At 40.0% G+C, this 24,799-nt stretch overlaps 1 protein-coding gene across 1 annotated transcript in view; it reads right to left on the bottom strand.

Annotated features, from left to right (window-relative positions):
• Positions 1-16,645, bottom strand: part of LOC113092605 (NACHT, LRR and PYD domains-containing protein 12-like) — a 75,427-nt gene extending 58,782 nt beyond the window's left edge. The window contains exons 1-6 of the mRNA XM_026258269.1: positions 16,519-16,645; positions 14,844-14,922; positions 14,530-14,643; positions 14,253-14,366; positions 10,361-10,474; positions 8,473-10,257 (exon numbers count right to left, since the gene is read on the bottom strand). Of these exons, the coding sequence (XP_026114054.1) occupies positions 8,473-10,257; positions 10,361-10,474; positions 14,253-14,366; positions 14,530-14,643; positions 14,844-14,893 (2,177 nt within the window). The 5' untranslated portion in view covers positions 14,894-14,922; positions 16,519-16,645. The remainder of the gene's footprint in view (positions 1-8,472; positions 10,258-10,360; positions 10,475-14,252; positions 14,367-14,529; positions 14,644-14,843; positions 14,923-16,518) is intronic.
• Positions 16,646-24,799: the final 8,154 nt, after the last annotated feature.

Below are 24,799 nucleotides of genomic sequence, written 5' to 3'. Positions count from 1 at the left end.
AGTACTAATCAGTGCTCAAGAGGTCCAACAGGTGGTACAGGACATTGCTGTATCACTTCATTGACATAGCTGCAAACAACAGCTTTATTTTGCACAAAGATATCTGTCTGTCATCAGAGACTGTGCCCTCGTCTCAAAGCAAATTAATGGAGGAGCTGTCTGCAGAGCTGTGTGGAGTCCCAAAAGGCAGTGATGTACCACCAAGAGGAGCGGCGGCGGCAGGACTGCGTGTTCTGCTAGAAGCACAACATATGGAAGTGTGCCCGATGTGATGTGGGACTTGTTGCCCACAGAAACTGTTTCAGTCAGTGGCATAGCAGCAGTGGGTCACAAGCTGGCACATAAAACCTCAGGACTGTCCTTACTGAATGTTATTTAAATACTTAATAGTTTTTAAAGACCATTGCACCATTTTCATTAGAATTCAGTGTATCTTTATCTCTTTGTATATTGTTGATGAAGGTTTGCACCATTTGTTCATTTGCACTCAACTTTTTTTTTTTCTATTTGTATATTGTGGATGAAGATAATTTGCAGTTTGTTTATTTGCACTCCAAAATATTTTTTCTATAGACCAATCCTACTTTTGCGTCATCGAAGGGTAACGCCCATTTTTGGGGGAAAACAAACGGATTCCTGAAAACTGTCAATAGCTTAAATCAAGTGAAATATGATCCAAGTAAACCACCGACTCCTCTTGACATGGCCTTATCGTCTAGTTTATCATACTGTGAGTATGTTAATGACAAAAATAGGCTACTTGGTGATTCCACGAGATAATGGTAAAGTTAGATGTCCATATTTGGCCACTGCGTGGGGTTATTAATCTAGTTTTCGACAATTTCAAAGGAAAACCTCTGTAAACAACGTATCCAGTAGCTTCTTTAAGTACCTCTCACGGTCCTCGGCCCGCAAAGAGAGTGTGTATGTTTCTGCCATTTTTGCTATCAAGAAATTAGAGCGAGTTCTGTATCAGGGGAATCTGTTTGTTTTCTCCCAAAAAGTGTAAATTGTTGGTGATGATTACTTGCACCATTTGTTCATTTGCACTGAAACTATTTATTTTTTTTCTATTTGTAAATTGTTGGTGATGATTACTTGCACCAATAGTTCATTGGCACTCACACATATTTTTCTATAGGTATATTGTTGTTGTTTTTTGCACTATTTTCCCTCATTTACACTTTGTATTTTTGTTGAACAATGTGATTTTCACTAATTGTTACACACTTGGAATTGTTGTTCATGGTCAATTTATAATATATTTATCTGAAAAGAATCACACTTGCTTCAGTGTTCTGTTATTATGTAATGTTCTTTCTATTTATTATATTCTCTAATCTTTTGGACACATCCACATTGTCAGAGAATAAAATGCACCTGTTTTTCAGTGAAAAATGCCTTAGGATAATATTGTAATAAATTGCTATAACTTGATAAGGGAATGTTAGATGTAGTGTAAAACATCCAAGTATAACTTTGTAAAGAAAAAAAATCAAACTTCAAAAGGTTTTGTTTGTATTAACAGTAGAAAAGTCTTTTTTTGAAGGCATTTTTCTTAACATTTTGGAAATTGTATCTATTCTCAGACAAAACAAATGTAAAATTGTAATTGTAAGTGAGATGAGGCTGAAACTTTAGGTTCTCCTGTTTAAAATGATTTATGACACTTGATGCTGCTAGAATAAGTAAAATAAAAAATAATGCAGGTGAGTTAGTTGCCCAGAAGAAGCAGCAGTCACGAGCAGCGATAATCCTGTTATCACCGTGTCTGAGGATGAGGCTCAGAGGGCCCTAAAGTAAGTGAACATCTGTAAAAGAAGAAGGTTCTGATGGGATTTCTGGTCGTGTTCTGAGGACATGTACTGATCAGCTCGCTGGTTTTGTTTGCATCTATTTTTAATGAGTCTCTTGCTACCTCTGTGGTTCCCACCTCCTTCAAAAAACCTATCATCATCCCTGTGCCTAAGAACAATAACCCCTCTAGCCTGAATGACTATTGTCCGGTTGCCCTCACGTGAACAGTCATGAAAGTCTTTGAGAAACTTAAAAAGAAAAACATTTGCTCCTTCATCCCTGATACTTTGTACCCTCTTCTGTACACCTATCACCCCAATAAGGCAAGGCAAGGCAAGTTTATTTATATAGCACATTTCGTACATAATGGTAATTCAAAGTGCTTTACATAAAAGAAAGTAAAATAATCATGAAGAAAAATAATAACAAAAATAAAACAAGTAATTTTAAAACTTTTAAAATGATTAAAACATTTAAAAACAGTTAGAAAATGATTTTACATAAAAATAATAATAATAAAACAATAATAAAACATAAAACAGTAAAAATATAGTGCAATCAGTTCGGACATTGCACAGTGCTCATTTAATAAATGCACAGCTAAACAGATGAGTTTTGAGTCTAGATTTAAATGTGACTAGTGTGTTAGCACATCTGATCTCTTCTGGAAGCTGATTCCAACTGCGGGCAGCATATTAACTAAAGGCGGACTCCCCTTGTTTTGTGTGAACCCTTGGTATTTCTAACTGACTTGATCCAAGAGATCTGAGTGCTCTGTTAGGTTTATATTCAGTGAACATATCTGCAATATATTTCGGTCCTAGGTCATTTAGTGACTTATATACGAGTAAAAGTACTTTAAAATCAATCCTAAATGTAACTGGAAGCCAGTGTAAGGACCTGAGGACTGGTATTATATGCTCAGATTTTCTGGTTCTAGTCAGAATCCTGGCAGCAGCGTTCTGGATGAGCTGCAGCTGTCTAATGGTCTTTTTGGGAAGGCCAGTGAGGAGCCCATTACAATAGTCCACCCTGCTGGTGATAAAGGCATGAACAAGTTTCTCCAATTCTTGACTGGAAACAAAACATCTAATTCTTGTCTCCAGAATCACACCAAGATTCCTGACTTGATTTTTAGTTGTTTGACTCCTAGAGTCAAGGTATGCATTCATCTTGAACACTTCATCTTTGTTTCCAAATGCAATGACTTCAGTTTTTTCCTTGTTTAACTGAAGAAAGTTCTGGCACATCCAATTATTAATTTCATCAATGCATTGGCAGAGGGAGTCAATGGGGCTGTAGTCATTTGGAGATAAGGCTAGGTAAATCTGGGTATCATCAGCATAGCTGTGATAGGCAATTTGGTTCTTTCTCATTTTTTTACTTAGTGGAAGCATATACAGGCTAAACAAGAGCGGTGCAAGAATTGACCCTTGTGGGACTCCGCATGTCATGGACGTCCACTTAGACTTATGCTCTCCTAGACTCACATAATAGCCTCTCCCTTCTAAGTATGATCTGAACCATTTGAGTACCATCACAGAAAGCCCGACCCAGTTTTCCAGTCTCTCTAGTAGTATGTTATGATCGACAGTGTCAAACGCAGCACTGAGATCTAGCAATACCAGCACCGATATTTTGCCAGAGTCACGATTTAAGTGAATATCATTTATTATCTTAATGAGTGCTGTCTCTGTGCTGTGATGTGTTCGGAAACCAGATAGAAAATTGTCCAGGTATCCATTTGAGTTTAAGTATTTGTTCAGCTGATTAAAAACTACCTTTTCTATAATTTCGCCTATAAAAGGAAGATTAGATATTGGTTAAAATTGCTCAAAATTGTGTTATCAAGATTGGTCTTTTTCAGGAGGGGCTTTACAACTGCAGTTTTTAGGGAGTTTGGAAATGTCCCAGAAAGAAATGAGGCATTCACCACTTCTAAGAGATCTGCTTTTAAGCAGTCAAGCACACTTTTGAAAAAAGATGTGGGAAGTGTGTCAAGACAACAGGTTGATGATTTTAGTTGCTGCACTATGTCTTCCAGAATTTTGCTATCAATTGTTACAAAAATAGACATAGTATCTTTTTGATATTTTGGCCGAATCTGTCTGACCTCTGCATTACTTGAGGATGTGCTAATCGCCTTCCTGATATTTATGATCTTCTCAGAAAAGAAAGAAGCAAACTCATTGCATTTGCTGTCTGATAGCATATCAGTGGGAATCTGACTTGGGGGGTTTGTCAGTCTCTCAACAGTGGCAAAAAGAGTACGAGTGTTATTTAAGTTACTGTTTATAAGGTTTGAGAAGAAGTTCTGTCTAGCTGTGGCTAGTTTCACATTAAAAGCATGAAGGCTGTCTTTATAGATGCTATAGTGAATTTCAAGTTTTGTCTTCCTCCACATCCGCTCTGCTTTTCTGCATTGTCTTTTCATAGTCTGAACTGCTGTTGATCTTCTCCAAACTGATTTCTGTCTGTTTGTTTTCTTACTGACTATTATTGGTGCAATATCATCAATAACATTCTTAACTTTTGAGTTGAAGGAATCAAGGAGAATATCATCAGAGTCTGCAGGCATGCTTGGTGTTAAAGATATAGCCTCCATAAATAGTACTCTTGTGTTCTCGTTATTGCATCTCCTTCTGACAGAGACCGATTTAGATTCAGTGGTAGCAGAGATCAGTATATCAAAGAAAATACAGAAGTGATCAGATAGTGCTACGTCCTTAATAACAATGGATGAAATGTTTAGACCCCTACTGATGATTAGATCCAGAGTGTGTCCACCTTTGTGTGTGGGTCCATGCACATGCTGAATCAGGTCAAAGGTGTTTAGAACAGTTATCATTTCTTTTGTAGTTTTGTTTTCTGCATTATCTATGTGAATATTAAAATCCCCTGCAATTGCAAAACAGTCAAACTCTGAAGAAATTATTGATAACATTTCTGTGACCTCTTCAACAAAGGCTGGAGAGTATTTTGGAGGCCTGTAAATAATAATAAACGGAATGTGTGGAGCACCTTTCATCACAATCTCTAGATATTCGAAAGACAAGTACTGACCATTACACCTCCAGCTCCATCACCCTGAACGTAGGAGCCCCACAGGGCTGTGTCCTGAGTCCCCTGCTCTACTCTCTCTACACACATGACTGTGTGTCTTTGCACAGCTCCACATCTATAATCAAATTTGCTGATGTTACTGTGGTTCTGGGCCTCATTTCCATCAACAGTGAAGCCACATACTTGGATGAGGTAGAGAAACTCACATCATGGTGCCAGGACAATTGTCTCTCTATTAATGTGAGTAAAACTAAATAGCTCATTGTGGACTTCAGGAAGAGACAGCTGCAGCCCTATAGTCCTCTTATGTTCAGCGGGAGACCTGTGGAGATGGTGAGCAGCTTCAAGTACCTTGGTGTAAACATCTCCAAGGCCCTGACTTGGACTACTCACATTCAAACTCAGGTTAAGTAAGCCAGGCAAAGAAGGTACCATCTGCGTCAGCTGAGAAAATTCAGGATCTCACCAGCAATCCTGAAAACTTTCTATTCAGAGGCCATAGAAAGTGTATTGACTCAGTGTATCTCAGTGTGGTATGGGAACAGCTCCAGTCAAGACTGCAAAGCCCTGCAGAGAGTTGTATGCTTAGCTGAGCACATCTCAAGTCAAGTCAAGTTTGTTTTATTGTCCGTTCTTCCATATGTACAGTACATAAATACAGAGAATTGAAATTGTGTTACTCTCAGACCCACGGTGCATACAGATTACAGTAGAGCATAAAAATCTAGATCAAATATAAAATACAACTATACAGTACACTATACAATGGGAGCATGTAAAATAAATAAATAAATAAAAATAAAGTTAAATAAAGCAGTGCAAGGCACATGGCAGTTAGAGTGCAAACCAGTGAAGTGAACAAACAATGCTCAAAAAGCAGTTATTTTATTTAAACTGACTGATGAGGTAGTAGAATGACATCAGTTCTATGCTGAATGAGGTAGTGAGCAGACCAATGCTGAACAAAGTGACTGGTGCATGCCATCGCATGTTAGTGGGAGGGGGGAGTGAAAGGACCTGGGTATATGGGATTTGGGGGGGGGGTCATAGATCTGTGGTGCCTGGGGTAGAAGAGGCAAGAAAGGGGAGACAAGTATTTTGTATAATTTTCTTGTGTTTGTATTCTTTAATAATTGCACTGTCCATGGGGCTGACCTGACTTACATTTTACTGCTAGTCATATGCTCTCCATATAACAATATATGTGACACATAAAAATCTTGAATCAGTGTTTCATTTAATGGAGTAGAATTGTGACTATAGGAGTCATGACAAGCAATGCATCTTCCAACTTAAGATGATCCAAAATTATTTGGAACTTAAAGAAGCGTCATCAGAAAGAACAACTTAAGCCGAGCAAATCCTTGGGGATCATCACAACTGAAATGTTGGATTGCAGGAGTGGGCACTCGATATTGCATTGGTGGAGGATGCAAAGGGCAATAACTCTCAAAATGACCCAAAAAATGGTAAGAATGATCAGGTGTACAAAACTGTCTATTATCTCAACTGCACTCTTGACTCCAATCACCTGGAGAATGACCAAAGCAATCAATCATAGCATCTTCCTGTAAGGAACATACTCTATCGCTTGAGTGGCAATAGTAAAGATTCATAACTAGGTTGCAACAAAGGAGTATGTTCAGCCCGGCTAGGATTCCAATCATCCTCTAATGATGCCTGCATACAAGTAGACTTTGGTGTAGATGACACCCCAGCTCTTTCTTCCAAAGGCTGCTGCAGCCTGAAGCCTGAAGCTTGAGACTGAAGCCTGAAGCTGGAGACTGAAGCCTCTGAAGCTAACACAGGAGAGTAAGCAACTATATCAGAGAGGCGTTGCAAATTTTGTCTCATTTTCCTATTTTCCTCCATCATTTCATGTATACAATTGAGCATATCGGATTGTTGATCTTTGAACGTGAGCTGTTTCTGTGGAAAACTAACTTCTTGTTCTACAAGGTTGAGTATGAACATGGGCTTTTTTACACATGGTAAACTCTGTTCTTGCTTTATTCTATCCAGTGTGATGAGATAATAAGAACATTAATAATAATAATAATTACTGCTAAAAATAACAAAGCAGCTTCTGTTCTGGGCTTCTAGGTGGGCTGAGTAGAACACTTCTGCTGAACACCTTCAGATTTTTTGCAAGACATATGCAAAGCAGGACGCCGACGGGTTTTGAGAAATCGCCGACAAATGCCAAAATCACCGGCAAATCGGTGCTCGTCCACGCACGTGACAATCACTCAGTGTGAATGAGCAAAGACGCGATCTGAGAGAATCACTGACGAGTCGATTCAAAATCATGCTGTCTGAAAAGTGTTCTGACTGAAAACTACATAGGCGATGACCGACAGCCGATGAGAGAGCAAGATACAGAGCAGCGGGGAGTTCGGGGAGGAGTTATAGACCACAATATCAGCAAGCATGCATGATATAAGAACACACAATCCTTGTTCCTCGCGTCCCCTCAACCATTTCCTCCTTCAATAATCTACTTTTCTTTTTCTTGTTTTCGCTGCAAATCAGCGCACAGGCAATTCTTACTGCAAGCTTCTTGCGAGCTACCATTTTTTATAATAATCACAGTCTTACGTGAGAACTCCGGTCTTGCACGCGTGATATCGCGTTGTTTTCTTGTCACATCTTGCATATGTTGGGTTGTGAAAAGTAGTTTGCGTGCCAGACAGAGTTGTCCTATGTCGGCGATTCTTCCTATTGTAAAGTCATGCAGTGTGAAACCTTCGGTCGCTGATCCATCGTGCAGTGTGAACACAGCAGTGACTGAATGCTGGCAAAGATAGTCATGCAGTGTGAAAAGAACAGTGACCCGAATACTTTGAAAATCGTGCAGTCTGAACTTGGCTTAAGCAGTGTTCCTTAATACTAGCACTCTATTTTATTTCTATTCTGTCAACTTGTTGTTGTTTTTTATAATACACAAAAAAGTTTTCATTCTTATTATTTAGTATTAAAAAATAATATTGTTTTGTTGGTTTGAATGCTTCTATTGAACTAATTTTTAAGTCACTTTAGATAAAAGTGTCTGCTAAATGATAAAAACTTAATGTTTTCTACTCTTAGGTTCTTGGGGTTTAAGAAGAAGTAGATTATGCTCCCCTGGGTTGCTTAGTAGGCCACTCTAGTATGATTTGGCACTGTAAAAAAAAAAGTAAAGAAATACAAGGAAATAAAAACCCTCCCCATTAAAATAAAGGCCGTCTCTGAAGGGAAAAGAGCCTTTAAAACATGCTTACATCAGGCTGTAAAGCTGGACTGTTGATGTAACTGGCACATATTTATGGACTGTCTTCTGACAGATCCGGCACAGGGCTTATGGGCAGAGTTGCTGAATTCTGTGTACTTGTCATAATATATGTAAATTGTATATTATTAATTTTATTAATTTTTTCTTTCAAATGTTGTCCCAGGCTATAAATTTTATTAACTTTCTTACAACTAGTATCTTACACATATCCTGCTCACTGACAGATATGTGATTATCTGAGATTTTCCGCAATTTGTTGCTTTGGTAAAAAAAAGCACATGCTAAAATCATAAATGTGATGATGTTTTGAAAGTGCAGTGATTGTTTTCAGTGTTACTCACCGAACTGATCTGGATTCTTTAACCACAGGAAACAGATTCTGAAGAACTTCATCTGCTGTGTGTTGTGCTCCAATAAACTGTTTGAGATCAAACACATCAATCTTCTTCTCTGATGACAGCAATACATAAACCAGAGCTGACCACTGTGAAGAGGAGAGTTTGGTTTCTCTTATTTCTCCAGATTTCAGATAAAATTGGATCTCCTGCATCAGTGAATCATCACCCAGTTCATTCAGACAGTGAAACAGATTGATGGATTTTTGTGGAGAGTGATTCTCTCTGATCTTCTGCTTGATGAACTGAACTGTTTCATCTTTTTTGAAGGAGCAGCTTCCTGTCTGTGTCAGTAATTTTCGTAAGAGAGTCTGATTGGACTCCACTGAGAGACCCAGAAGAAAACGCAAGAAAAGATCCAGCTCACCATTCTTACTCTTTAAGGCCTTTATTAAACCTTTCTGATGCAGCTCATATAATGAATTATATTTCTTCTGGTTAAAAATCTTAGACACAAGACTCTGTTTGGTTTGGTCAAACACATTTCTCCTCTTCATTGTAAAGGAGAGGTGCACATATAGAGCTGCTAGATGTTCCTGAAGGCTCAGATGAACAAAGCAGAAGACTTTCCCCTGATACAAGCCCAACTCTTCTCTGAAGATCTGAGTGCACAATCCTGAGTAAACTGATGCTTCTGTCTCATCAATGCCACACTCTCTCAGGTCTTCATCATAGAAGATCAGGTTCCCTTTCACAAGCTGCTGGAAAGCCAGTTTCCCCAGTTTGAGGATAATTTCTTCATCTGTCACCTTCTTCTCATAGTCCTTCTGATGTTTGATGTTGGTCTGAAGGATCAGGAAGTGTGTGTACATCTGAGTGAGAGTCTTGGGAATCTCTCCACTCTCTGCTTCACTCAACATCTTCTCCAGAACAGTGGCTGAGATCCAGCAGAAGACAGGGATGTGGCACATGATGAAGAGGCTCCTTGAAGACTTCAGGTGTGAGATGATCCTCTCGGCCAGACTCTGATCACTGATTCTCTTCCTGAAGTATTCCTCCTTCTGTGGCTCATTGAAGCCTCGTACCTCTGTCACTCGATGGACACACTCAGAGGGGACGAGATCAACTGCTGCTGGTCTGGAGGTGATCCAGATGAGAGCAGAGGGAAGCAGATTCCCTACAATGAGGTTGATCAGCAGCACATCCACTGATGCTGATTCAGATATATTACACAGTTTCACTTTACTCTTAAAGTCCAGAGACAGACGACACTCATCCAGACCATCAAAGATGAACAACACTTTATATTCATCACTGAATATCTCCATTTCTTTAGTTTCTTTGAAAAATAAATTAAGAAGACTTGAAAGACTGAGCGTTTTGTCCTTCATCAGGTTGATTTCTCTGAAAGGAAGTGGAAATATGAGCTGGACATCCTGATTCTCTTTCCCTTCAGCCCAGTCCAGGATGAACTTCTGCACAGAGACTGTTTTTCCAATGCCAGCGACTCCCTTTGTCAGCACAGTTCTGATGGCTTTGTCTTGTCCAGGTAAAGGTCTAAAGATGTCAGTGCATTTGATGGCTGTGTCCTTTGTTGCTTCTCTCCTGGATTGTGTCTCAATCTGTCTCACCTCATGTTCATTACTGATCTCTCCTCTCTCACTCTCTGTGATGTAGAGCTCTGTGTAGATCTCATTCAGCAGTGTTGGGGTTCCCTGCATCGCTGTTCCCTCATACAGACACGCAAACTTCTTCAGCAGATTTGATCTAAAGGTTTTGAGGACTTCATGGCTGTAAAATAGAAATTCCACATTATTACACAAATTAAAAAACACAAAGTATCATATGTTCTGTATCATATTTTCAAATCTTACATTTTACAGATATATTATACCTGAGAGCAGGCCGTGTATCTCCACTCTTGAATTGTTCTTGACAAACCATAGACACATCAATCTTTACAGACACACAGCTGGACTCTTCTTCTGATCTCTTTTGATGAACTGAACTAAAACAGAGAGAGCCTAAATTTAATCCTCTCAGGATCCTGCCCTGACAGTCCTGTCCATATTGTCTCTGTTCCATGTTTCTTTGTTTGTTTTGTGTCTAAGCACATGGTTCTGTCTTTGTTCGTGTCTGCCACGTGCTCCTCTTGTCCCACCTCGTTACCCCTGGTCACGTCCCCTTGTTTAGCCTTTGTCGACTTGATTTTTTTTTCACCTGATCCTCATGTGTACGTTCCCTGAGAAAGTGTAACGAGATGCTGCGCTGCTCAGCGCATTGGGAAACATCTATTTGTGACCAGCTGTGAATAATGTGTGTAACACATCGATAGAATTGACCTGGTGGTAATATAGCCTCGGTTGATGATGTCATCAGGCATGTACCCGCAACACAGGGGTTTAAATAGATATGCCACAGGTGCATCAACAGGAATTTTTGTCTGAAGAGCAGTCCTGGGACATATTGAGTACGGCAATGTAGCGCAGCATCTCATTCCACTTTCTCAGGGAATAAGTTTAAGTAACCGGGAACGTTCCCTTTTGAAAGCTTCAGTCGATGCTGCGCTGCTCAGCGCACTAGGAATGAGAATACCCGGGCCGCCGTGCTTGAAAAATGTCTGGACCCCTAAGGTTGTGCAGGTCTGCTATCAAACCACAAGAAGGCCTCAGACATTAGCTTGTGATGTTGACTCAAGGACATGAGAGCCCAGAGTAGCATGGACATCCAAACTATAAAATCTTATGAATATGTGTGGAGAGGACCAACCTGCTGCATCACAAACCTGTTGTAAGGATTATTGCCATGAGAAAAACCATTTTAGAGTCAGAAGTCTTATCAGACGCTGATTCTGACCTTTCAAATGGGGTTTCAACCAGACCCTCGAGAACTCTGTCTGGTTGAGGAAGCCCTAGCACTAAGAATGGTATTAATAACATCCGGCAAAAGCCCTGTGTTCCTCAGTTGCTACCCTTCAGGGGCCAATCATGAAGATTCCACAGGTTGACCTGGGATGGAATATCGTGCCCCCTACCTGAGACAGAAAGTCTCTCCTCTCCGGAATCGCCTATGGCCTATTCGGCCAACGTGGTTCTATCAGAGGCAAGACTTTTGTTGGCGAACTCTGGCTAGGACTCCCAGGAGCAGGGAAACTGGAGAAAACGCATACAGGCACATTTTGGGCCATGTGTGCGTTATCGCATCCAGACCCAAGGGGGGCTGGGTGACTTAGAGAGAAGTAGAGGGGACATTGCGCTGTCTGATGGGAGGTGAAGAGGTCCACCTCTGCTCCATAATTTTTTTTTCAAAATCTGTTTCACTACCTCTGGATGGAGTTTCCATTCCCCCATGGGTAGTGTCTCGAACGCCCTGGAATGTAACCTGGTGTTGTCCACCCGTACTAGGACATGAAAGTGCCTCAAATGATGGAGGAACTATTTCATAGCCAGAAATACGGCCATCAGCTCGAGGCAATTGATGTGCCAATCAAGCTGATGACCCCCCCATTCCCCTTGAGCTGGGTGGCCATCCAAGATCGCTCCCCAGCCCATCAAGGAGGCATCTGCTCAAAGACCCAAGATTGGGCGCACTCCCCCACCCTTTCTGGGAACCAGGAAGTATCTGCTGTAATAGCCCGACTCTCTCCTTGGACAAGGAACATGTTCTATGGCCTCTTTCCCCAAAAGAGTCTGTAGATCTCGAGACAGTACCTGCGCATCAGCTCTGGTTTCACGGAAGTGGAGACCACGCGGTTGAAACGTGGAGGCTGACGAATAAATAGAATCCTGTATCCTATCTGTACTTTGCTCAATACCCACGCATAAATGCCAGACACTCTGAGAGTGGTACCAATTTTAACACTTCCTTTTAAGGGGATGTTAGATGTTCCGTGTCCTGAATGATGGAAGGAAACACTGGAACATTTAACATCTTGCTGGAAAACCACCGCCCCACGAAGCACAAGAAGTGGCGGGGATGGAGGGGTTTTGTGAGGGTAACAGGAAGGGGCGAACACTCCCTTGTGCGCCTAGAGCCACTAGCTCAGTGCCCTGAATCGGCGGACCGGCAGGGGACAACCGTACTAGCTGCTCTAGAGACCTCCGTAGAGGTATTGAGCCTCTTAGCACCGCTAGTTTCCAGGCGGTAACTGAGAGATGTTTTAATCTAATACCTAGCTGTAAACCATGCTTTCTCGTCGATTGTACCGCCCACACTCAAGTTCTCAATAGATCAGCCTGTTACACCTGTAACACTGCCATAACAGATGCGGGCTGCTCATGGCCTGAAGACCCAAGAGATATCTCATCCTCCTTGTGAACCGAAGAAGCACCGGAGCGCGCTTTGAAGGGACGAGCCCGTTGCTCGTTCGTCATGCAAATCTGCACGAGAGTCCTCAGATGAAAAGGTGGGTGCAGTCTGAAAATAGTTCTGACAACCACTAAGCATCTTTACTTAGAGCAGCACACAATGCTCGCACTCACCTGTCTCTAAAGCCAGAACTGCGTGCTCTTCCCCCAAACAAATAAAACAGTAAACATGTGTATCCAGCTCATACATAGGACGAGAGCATGGAGAAACACAACACTTACCATTTCATTGACTCATCCTACGAAGATCTGTAGCCGATGAGAAGAATCTTCCTGACGCACACATGTACAGAATGATCTGAAGACAAAAGACCTGTTGATGCACCTGTGGCATATCTGTTTATAGCCCTGTGTTAGGGGCGCACGCCCCGATGACGTCATCAACCGAGGCTATATTGCCACCGGGTCAAGTCTATCGACGTGTTACACAAATTATTCACAGCTGGTCACGACTAAGACATTTCCCAGTGCACTGAGCAGCGCAGCATCGACTGAAGCTTTCGAAAGGGAACTGCTCTAAATACTGGGTTCCCTTTCCTTGTGTCTGGGCTGGTTCGTTTTTGGTGTTTACCTGTTTCTTGGCCCAGAATTTATCTTTTTGATCTTGCTCAAGTTATTTTTTGATCTCTTGTCTAGTCATTCTATATCCTTGGTTCCTTTTTGGCCTTCTAGTTCTATCTAGTTCTTGTTTTTTGATTGTGCGCATCTTACTCTAGTTTTTGTTTTTTCTTTTTGGTTTAGGTTTTCATTTACTCGGTTTTTGAGATTGCAGTTCCTTTTTGGATCCTGGCTTTTTGTTTTACACATTTCTTTGGATAGTTTTGGTTATTTATCTTGCTTTTCTGTTCACTATTTGTTTTCTATTTGTCTGTGTGACATTTTGAGTTTAGTCTTGTTTTCGTTTATTGTCCCGTGTTGCCCACACTCAGATTTCCTGGCCACTGAACCCCACTGCCTGGAAGCAGCTCACCTCTCAAGTCTCTGGTCTCTACCTGGCGACTAGACAGGTGAGATTTTCACTTGAAGCTACGGGTTTCCTGTGTCTGCCTGGCCCTTCCTCTGGAGCTGCCTCCTCTGTGCTTGAGACCGTGGTCTTCTCGGACTGTCTCGGTGGTCATCCCTCCTGCCCATGATGTTGTCTGCCCTGCCCATCTGTTTAAACTGCTTCACTGCAAATTCCCACAGCTGTTCCAGTCTAAGTTTTGTTAATAAAATACCCTTGTCTGCTCATTCTGCATTTGGATCCCATTTCTTGCAGATCCCTGACAAATCCTTTAAATTACTGTATGCAAATGATTGTATGTAAACAGCCCTTTGTAATCAATTTATATAGTATATATAAAAATAGTGAACTGAACCGTTATAATATGATGATGTAAAATGTCATGTTATAATCATATTTTCATACAAATATTATACCTGAGATCAGGCTGTGAATCTCCACTGTTAAACTTTAATGGCTGAATCATAGACACGTCACTCTTCACAGACACACAGCTGAACTCTGCTTCTGATCTCTTCTGATGAACTGAACTAAAACAGAGAGAGATTAAATGTAATCCTTAAAATAACTATATGCAAATGATTGTATGTAAACAGCATTTTGTAATCAATTTATGCAAAAATAGTGAACTGAACTGTTATAATATCATGTTGAATGTCATGTTAAAATCATATTTTCACACAAATGTTATACCTGAGATCAGGCTGTGAATCTCCACTGTTAAACTTTAATGGCTGAATCATAGACACGTCACTCTTCACAGACACACAGCTGAACTCTGCTTCTGATCTCTTCTGATGAACTGAACTAAAACAAAACATATTTAGCCCTTTATTGTGAGAATAAACTTAATAAAATAATATAATCATCCTAATAAACTTCAAAGGATATTTTTATGAAAAATACTTTTGGAGGCTTTATGGTCTTATTGTTTCAAAGGAATATTACACTTATAAAAAAAATGTTTTTGAAACATAAAAGGTTATTTAATTTGTCACTCAAAGTACCTGTGTCTTGGGAAAGAACAGTCATCTCCAGATGTTTGTGGTTCATCCATGATGGATCTGAACAGTTTGATCTCCAACACTGACAAACAAGTTAAGAGACAAACAATCACAAAAAATACAGTAACTAAACAGCCTTATATTATTGTAAATTATTTTATTAAACATTTAAACATATCCAGTATTGTAAATAACTAATTCTGTATGTTTAAAATGGCCTCATTGTTCATTTACAGTCACTTTTATACCATTCTCATCACAACTAAATGATCTTCAGCAAATGTGATGTGACATTACAGTCTATCCCTAATGCTGAAGTGTGAGGTGGGAATATGCATATGTAAATTGTATTCAAAGGAGGTAATGCATAAAAAACTAGGCGTTATAAGCTCCATATTTAGATGTTTCAGGGAGGAGATGGGGTGCGGATGAATGTAAACAATCTTCTGCAGCATTTGTTTGTGCTTGTGCAAAATCTCCTTTCTTTGCACAAACACACTTTAAGGATGAAATCTATGCAAAGTTTTATATATATATTTACAGATGAATCTTTTTTGTATGACTTTTAGCATATTTATGATGTTTTGGAGTGGAATGGGCTTGAATGCTATACTTTTTTTCATGAGCTGGAACAAAAAAACATATGTTGTAAATAATAACTAATGATAACACAATACATAATGTCAGCATAAATCATAACACTGCTATATTATTTTTTTTTTTCAGCAGAAGAGATGCTGAAAATCCTTATCCTTAGTCCTTATCTTGTCAACCTGTTCACTGGAGACTGACCTGAAAGGAGACATTTTCTTTTTTGTGTGTCTGTGTGAAGTGTAAGATCATTATGACCTGCAGCTGAACACTAGTGTACTTCACACATATGAAGCTTTTCTGCAGTTTAAGAGCACTTGTTTTAATTGTGAAGTACAGCAGCTCAACAGTAAAACATGGAAAGAATGAGCAGAAATTATCCATTAAAATATGTTCTTACTGCTTCTGATATTTCTATTTACTTAATTTGTGCGGGATTTTTTTTTTTTTTTTTGCTGTAATAGCCAATAGCTGGTGACTTTGAAATCACTGCAGAATGATGTTTATCTTCAGAACCAGTTAAACCAGGATCATTTCAGGAAAACAAATGAAACCGGTTTGACTCTATACTCAAACAATGTTTCCAGAAAGCAGTCTCTGAATCATGTTTCAGGGTTACTTTCCTTCAGAAACTGCTGTTTAACACTTACTATAGCATGAACTAAAGTAAAAAAAAAGTTAATGAAGCAGAAATGCTGAAGTTAATGAAGCAGAAATGCTGCTGATTTCATTGAATGAGCCGGTTATAGAGTTTACCTCAATGTTTAATCAAAGATGTCTGTGATAGTGATAGTATCTCTCTCAAAGAGTTTAGAGCATATGACAAATACTGTATGAGAATCACAAACTGATGATAAAAGGAGAAACAGTGATTTCACACCATGTGACAAAAATATCAGAATCTGTAGCTTTCTGTGAGTCTCTGACAAAGACAACCTTGATAATCTGTTTGATCATAACATGAAGAGCTTTAAATAAAACCATCAAAACAACTTCAGCACAGCAATAAAGAATCACAAAGTGACCAAAGACACATATAAGATGACATTAAAACACGAAAACAACTAGAGAAAGATTAAACACTCACCTGAATGTTTGTACTTCTGTCTTTGTCTTCCTCTGAAGTGTCGTGTTGAACAGCAGCTCTGAGATTTCTGTCACTTCTGTCAGGAAGAGACGTGAGAATGAGAAGAATGACAGTCAGTCATTTAAACTCTCATCTGTTGTTATTCAGTCAGTTCAGATTAAAGGTTGATTGTCAGGAAACGCTGCTGAACTCAGAAGTTGCTATACAAGTTTGTGAACATGGTTTGAATGTTTAACATCTGTCAAGTTTACCATAATTTTTCATGCAAAATGGTTCAAGCTCAACTTTTGATGTTCTTTCAATTCTAATCAAGGAAAAATCACACCTTCTTTTCTCTTCTTTTTAAAGACATTCCCCTGAGTGACAATGTCATTGTGCTGTATGTGTGACTGAGAGACGATAGATAGGAGAGCTGACGAGTATGTCACTGACTAAAAAAAAACAAACAAAAATACATCTTGAGAAGCATTCACTTCATGATGAAGTCCATTAGAATGCAGTTAGAATGCCCCAATAATTCAAGCAATGAAAAAAAAAAACACCTATGTATGAGTTTTTTATGTTTTTATATTCATTGCACAAGCAATGTACTTTTCTGGATATTATATAATATACTACTCAGTTTATACAACAGTGTAGAGCAACCCTGTGTTTCATTCTTTGAATCTGTTTTTGAAGGAATCAAGTAGTTTTAAACAAATTGTCTGATTTTAATGATTCAATAAATAATTGATTCAAACAGGGATTTGCTGCCATCTACGGGCGGTTTTATTATCATCTTTATTTATCCATGACGGTCCTAAACCAGCCAAGGTGTCAGCACAGATAAACACATTCAGCCAAAAATTGTTTAATTAGCAGTATTGACCCAAATTCCCCATTCAGACCACAGAAAAAAAAAGAAAAAAGAGTCCCCCCCCCCTGAATTTAACATTTTGACCACTGTGCGTGAGTGAGTGTATGTTTGTTAGACTAGTTACGTGTTAGTGTTTAGTTAATAAAACTTTTGTGCACAAATTACACGAGTTTCTGATTCTGTCACTGATCAATTCCTTATCTTGCTACATGTTCTAATGCAGTAGGATTTTTTTCTGTGGCCTCGAAAATAACATTTCTTAGAGTTGATGTGAAATGACACTGAATGTTTGCTGGACGAACAGATTACCTGATGGTAATATTAATTCTGCTACAATTACTACTGGCAGCGGATATAAATGCTTGTAATTAATCATAATTAATTGTAATTATTTATTAGGGGTGTAACGATATACCGGTATAGACGCAGAACACACAACTACTCCGAGGAGAGCAGCGTTTGTCAGAGTAAAGCCCTATTCACACAGGATTATTATTTAGAACTGTTTTCATACAAAGGGTGCACTGGATTATAAGGCGCATAGAATAGAAGATACTGCAGTCAAACGTTTGACTGGGTTTGGGTTATGCATCCACTAGATGGAGCTGTGCTAAAGGGAATGTCAACATTTTGACAGAGCATATATGGAAACGTTTGGATTACTCCAGAATGAGAAAGCCCAACCATATCTTATGCTTAGCTTTAAATTATTATTATATTTTTTATTATTATTAATAAGCCTATATTATTATATACTGCAATTATATTTATCCATTAGAATTATATATTTTTAACTCTTGTTTTGTTCTGATAAATTTGTTAAATTTAAAGGATTTGTTGTAAAGTGAAGGGAACTAAAAATATCCTGTTGGTACATTATAACATTATTAGGCCAGCCGTTATTACTTCTAAATGTAATATAATGCAACTGACTTATATTTTTTCCTCTCACAAACTCTGGTTTATTTTTTAGCATGTTAAAAAAAAAAAAAAAAAAAAATTGCAGCAAACGAATATAGGTGATTAATCCGTTAAAATGAAAACTTTACATGACTCATATATTTTTTTCCTCTGACAAACTTAATTTTTTAGCGTTTTTAAAAAATAAAAAATTAATAAAACATCCAGCAAACGAAAATAGGCGATTAATCCGTTAAAATTTGTTACTGTGGGTTAACAGTAATTATAATTATTTTATACTTCAGTACAGAGACTGGGCCTGATCTAGGCTATCCAGGTTTTTTTTCATTGCATCTGAAAATGACTTCGTTCATCACATTCACTTTTCTCTCTCTCTCTAACAGCATTAGCTCAATCCTTCCGTTAGAATGAATGTTTTCCTGTTTGCTAAATGTTGGGCTCATGATTAATAAGTTGTATTCGCCTCAATCTGATTTAGTAAAGTCAAACCACAGACAGTGAAGCTGCGTCACTGAGAGCGAGTTCCACGCGCTGTGAGGCGGAAACAGAGGACTCTGCTTGGTCTTAAAGGGGGGGTGAAATGCTCGTTTTCACTCAATATCATGTTGATCTTGAGTACCTATAGAGTAGTACTGCATCCTTCATAACTCCAAAAAGTCTTTAGTTTTATTATATTCATAAGAGAAAGATAGTCTGTACCGACGCACTAACAAGGAGGCAGAGATATTTGAAGCAGTTTTACTCACCGCCTGCGGTTCCAACACACGATCGTGACCCTTTTTCGTTGGGATTGCATCATCCTTACGAAATAAACGATACGCAAATCCGTCGTCAAACTGGGCTTTGTTTGCAAAACAAGCATTTTAGAAATGCAGGGAACAAACACAAACACTTGCACAACTCCGTTGATGCTCTGTAAAAATAAACTCCATCCACTGGTCCCTTAATGCTGTTTTTTCTTTGGTAACCTGTGCAGGGTTGTCTTGCCCTGGCAACCAAAAACACACTCCTTTTGTGACATTTCGCGACGCTCTCGCTCTGATCAGTGAAGTCTGTTGTGCTCTCAGTGCTCTGCTATACGGGAGCGCGCGCTCTTCCGGCAGAAGTGCCTCAGGACCCATATAAGGAAATTCCACTCCATCTAACGTCACACAGAGCCATACTCGAAAAAAACTTTCCGAAACTTGTGACAAACTGGAAGGAGTATTTTTGGAACAGAAATACTCCTTCAAACGTACAACTTAATTTTTGAAACTTTGTCCATGTTTAGCATGGGAATCCAACTCTTTAACAGTGTAAAAACTCAGTATGCATGAAATAGCATTTCACCCCCACTTTAAAGGGTTAGTTCGCACAATTAGCAAAATTATGTCATTAGTAACTTACCCTCATGTTGTTCCAAACACGTAAGACCTCCGTTTATCTTTGGAACACAATTTAAGATATTTTAGATTTAGTCCGAGAGCTCTCAGTCCCTCCACTGAAACTGTGTGTACGGTCTACTGTCCATGTCCAGAAAGGTAAGAAAAACATCATCAAAGTAGTCCATGTGACATCAGAGGGTCAGTTAGAATATTATGAAGCATCAAAAATAAATTTTGGTCCAAAAATAGCAAAAACTATGACTTTATTCAGCATTGTCTTCTCTTCTGTGTCTGTTGTGAGAGAGTTCAAAACAAAGCAGTTTGTGATATCCGGTTCACGAACGAATCATTCGATGTAGCCGGTTCTTTTTGAACCAGTTCACCAAATCGAACTGAATCGTTATAAAAGGTTTGCGTCTCCAATACGCATTAATCCACAAATGACTTAAGCTCTTAACTTATATAATGTGGCTGACATCCCTGAGTAATTCATGTACTCAAACAGTACACTGACTGAACTGCTGTGAAGAGAGAACTGAAGATGAACACCGAGCCGAGCCAGATAATGACTTGTTCACGAGTCAAGAACCATTTCTATCAGACGCGTCTGATTCGAGAACTGAGGAGCTGATAATACTGCGCATGTGTGATTAAACGTGAAGCAGACTGACACACAGAGCATCTGAACTGAACTGATTTTTTTGATTAATGATTCTAAACTGATTCTGTGCTAATGTTATGAGCCCAGGTAAACCGAAGGCTTGAATGAAGGGCAATCGTCGCCAATGACGCCATTATGTTGAGCCCAAAAGAACCGGTGAACCGTTTTCTTCAACGGGTTTATTTAATCAAACTGTCAGAAAGAACTACTGGTGATCCGAAAACCAATGCAACCGGTTCTTGACTCGTGAACGAGTCTTTATCTGGCTCGGCTCGGTGTTAATCTTTAGTTCTCTCTTCACAGCAGTTCAGTCAGTGTACAGTTTGAGTAAATTAATTACTCCGGGATATTGGTTTGTTTGAACTCAGAGGGAGTGTCAGCCACATTAAAAAAGTTAACAGCTTAAGTCATTTGCGGATTAATGCGTATTAGAGATGCGAACCGTTTAAAACGATTCAGTTCGATTTGGTGAACTGGTTCAAAAAGATCCGGTCACATCCAATGATTCATTCATGAGTTTCCTGTTTTGTGTTAAAGTGACTCAGAAAATATTTGTACGTTGTCACTGAAACATAAACGATTTTCAAAAAGGTATGTTTTAGACATTATGACATTATGCTTAGTTTATTGTTGTTTTTACTACTATTCATAATATGCTAAATACTTTTATATTTTATACTTTAAAGATTGTGTCATGGTTAGTGATTTTCGTAATGATTTACCTGAGGTAGGCTATGCTCCAAATGAGCCTACAATGAAGCAGTTTTTATATTATCCTTATTTGACATAAAATGTGTCGTTTAATAACTTTGCCAAAATATATCTGTTGTGCCATAATAAAATGTGTGATGAATATTCTGTCATTCCAAAACGTTTGCTCAATCATTCAAAAAATGTTTTTAACAACGAAAGTGCACACATGAACTGGAACATAAACATTCTTAATCTCTGTATTTTTTTTTTATTTGCCCAGAAAATTTGAAATTTTGTAGATAAAAATACTCTATATAATTAAAATAAATGTACACATTTCTTGATACACTTTATTTTTGTATTTAATCATATACTGTATTGTGGTGCACTTGAAAATCATTTTGACTCAAATGTGTATTGGTCAAGTTTTGAAATCCACAACCTTGCAGTACTTTAACAATGTTTTGCTTATTTTCTACAGACTTATAACAAATAAATGTTTTGTAGTTTAATAACAAATGGCTAAATGAGTATATTTGTACATTTCCTCCCTAATCTTGTTAATAAAAACATAATTTCACAAGTTCACGCTTACATATAATTAGCTGAGGTATGGCATGTGTATTTGGCGTGCTGTCCAGGTAAGGGCTCCGTACCTAGAGTACCCCCCAAAAAGCAAATGTACAAGAGGACAGTACTGGTGGGCGCTGATTTGATTTTCTGAGAAGTCGTCTCGTTGGCAGGCCGGAAGGGCCTACGTACTCCGGTGGGAGCGACTTAAGCGTTGGAAGAGTAGGCCCTACCGGCTGCAGGTAGTGAACTATGTGGTTGTTGGCCCCCGGTTGGTTGAGCCGATGCTCAACGGGAGCTTGTAGCGTTGGAACGGTGAGCCCCACCGGCCGATGAGGAGGAGCAGCATGGTTGTGGTGCCCGACCGGGAGGACCCGAGTTGCCTCACCCGGAATAGGTCACAGTGTCGGCGTACTACTGGCTGATAGCCCCTGCTATTCAGTGGGCTAAGGGCCTAATGCTGACCGAGAGGGCCCATGAAGCCTCTGACAGGGGAGATTGAGACTCAGGATGACGGACGTCTGGGTCCTCTCGGTTTAGCAGATAAAAAGCTTTGGGCTGGCCAACAAGGAGGACTCTGGCGACATCCGAAGGGAGATCCCAACTCACGGAATCGGATGGATGAGACTCTTTTGCGGCCGGCAAGCATAAGCCCGACCGGGAGAACTCTCTCCAGACGTCTGAAGGGAGCATACGCATCAGACGGGTAAGCCTCGCCGGATGGGGAGAGTGGAAAGGAAAACCCACTGGGAGGACTCTCGCGGCATATGATGGGGCATTAAACTCAGAACATCGAACGGGTAAGCCTCGCCAGGCGGGGTAAAAAGATATGAGGGTAGCTGAGAAGTTTTTTATTTTTTTCTTCTTTTTTTTGCAGGATTTGACGAGAGGTCAAAACTCGTAGCGTCAGACAGTTAAGCCTCGTCTACTGTCAAATGGAAAGTTAAGTTGCGTGGCCGAGAGACTCTTAACGACGCCTGAAGGGAGCACACGCATCGAACGGGTTAAGTCTCGTCGACCGTAGAGTGGAAAGGTAAGGTTGTCTAACCGTGAGGTTCTTGCCGGCGTCCAAAGGGAGCACACGCATCGAACGGATAAGCCTCTCTGGATGTGGGACAGAAAAGGTAACTTTATGTGGCCAGGAGGCTCTCACCAGCAACCAACAGTGACTTCCTGTTCCCGGAAACAACTGGGTGAGCCCCGCAGGCCGTATGATGGAAAAGGTAAGTTTGTGTGGTCGTGAGGCTCTCGTCGACATCTTATGGGAGTTTGCTACTCACGGCATGAGACGGGTAAGCCTTGACGACTGTAGGAAGGAAGGAGGGTTTAATTGTGTGTTTGGTACTTGCGACATTGGACGGCTTGCTTATTGGGTTTAGCGACTTAGACCACGTTGAATGGTAGTGGTTGTCTGGCCAGGAGGCTCTCACCATCGTCCGATGGAAGCACTCACATCGAACGGGTAAGCCTCGCTGGCCAAAGGATGGAAAAGATCAGGTTGTCTAGCCGGGAGGCTCTGACCAACATTCGATAGGAGCTTAGCTCCAGGAATCAAATGGGTAAACCTCTCTGGCTGAAGGACGGAAAAGGTTGTCTAGCCGGGAGGCTCTTACCTTCGTCCAACAGGAGCTTAGCTCCCGGAATCGAATAGTTAAGCCTCGCTAGCCAAAAGACGGAAAAGGTAAGGTTGTCTTGCCAGGAGGCTCTCACCTACATCCAATGGGAGCCCCGACTCCATGCATTGGATGGGTAAACCTCTCCGTACGTAAGACAGAAAGGCAAGAGAGGTAGCCGGGGGCTTTCACCTACGTCCGAAGGGAGTGTGGCTCCTGGCAACAAACGGGTAAGCCTTGCTGGCCGCAGAATGGAAAAGGTGAGGTTGTCTGGCCGAGAGGCTCTCGTCAGCATCCGATGGGAGCTCGAGCTCCTGGCATCGAAGAGAGAAACCTCGCCGACCATAGGATAGAAAAGTTAAGGTTATCTGGCCGGGAGGCTATGGACAGCATCCAGTGTTTTTTTTTGTTTTTTTTTATTTGAGACACCGGAAGCACCAGTTGGTGTTTGGCAAAAGCTTAATTTGTAGTATTGGATGGGTACGTCTTGCCATCGGAGGGAAAATTTGTTTTAGCTGAGATGTACTTGGTGTTCGATAGGTACGTGTCGCAAATTGAAGAATATATATATATATATATATATATATTTTTTTTTTTTTTAATCATGTAAACTTTGCTGGTGTTCGGATGGAAAGTCCAAGATTGCTTAAGCGGGAAAGCTCATGCAGCATCTGACAGGAGTTTAATACTCGCGATTTCATACGAGTAAGCTTTGCTGATAGTTGAACGGAGAAGGCAAAGGTTGGCTCAACCAGGAGCACTCTTGCACCGCCTGACAGGGAGTTCAATACTAAGGACGATTTGGTTGTCTACGAGGGTAGACTCCATGAGGCTTACTTGAATAATTGCTTAGCAAATCCGATGAGCTGCTTCTGATAATGAGTCAGAAAAATCTTGGTGCAGTCTTTGTATTTGAAATTAAGCATGCAAAAAATAAATTGAATTTCCTGTACCAGTGTACCCCGAATAGGTGCCATGAATCAGCGATGTGGTCACTGTCAAATCTTCAAATTGTCAGCATGTGAGATCGATGGTACATGTCGACGATGTAATCGTGCATGGGTGGAGTAAGAGAAAAGATTCTTTATTCTTGTCAGAGCTTACTATTTGCTATTTAACCATGCAGGTGCACGAAAAAGAGCCTATGGAATCACCAATAATTGAAAATATACTTTTAGACATACTGATAAACTGGTATTAAATATAAAATACTATATTTAAAACAGCTAGTTCATGTAGTTGGCACCACTGTCATCTCACTTGTCCTGTGACAAATTTTCCGCATCTGCGCACGGAAGTTATCAGTCTAAATGTTCTGCAAAATCAGTCAACGGTGCAAAAACAATAGTAGATTTCATTTAAAATCCAACAATTTAACACTAATATGGACGTAAATGAATACTTTAAATATAAGGTATTAAAAAAACAGGTAAGTTCATATATTTGGAGTGAGTTCGGTTGAACTGAGATAGGGACATATGGAAAAGGCTCCTGTGGGAGCAGACACTGCAGCAGCAGTGGGGAGATGCTAAGAACAGAGAAGTAAAGGGGAGCATGAGAAGCGGAGCGGAGGAGAGATAGCTGCTTCGGCTGCTGTAGATGT

This window comes from Carassius auratus, unplaced genomic scaffold (assembly GCF_003368295.1).
Source record: "Carassius auratus strain Wakin unplaced genomic scaffold, ASM336829v1 scaf_tig00214667, whole genome shotgun sequence".
Taxonomy (NCBI): Eukaryota; Metazoa; Chordata; class Actinopteri; order Cypriniformes; family Cyprinidae; genus Carassius; species Carassius auratus.
This window is presented reverse-complemented; position numbering and strand designations above follow the sequence as displayed.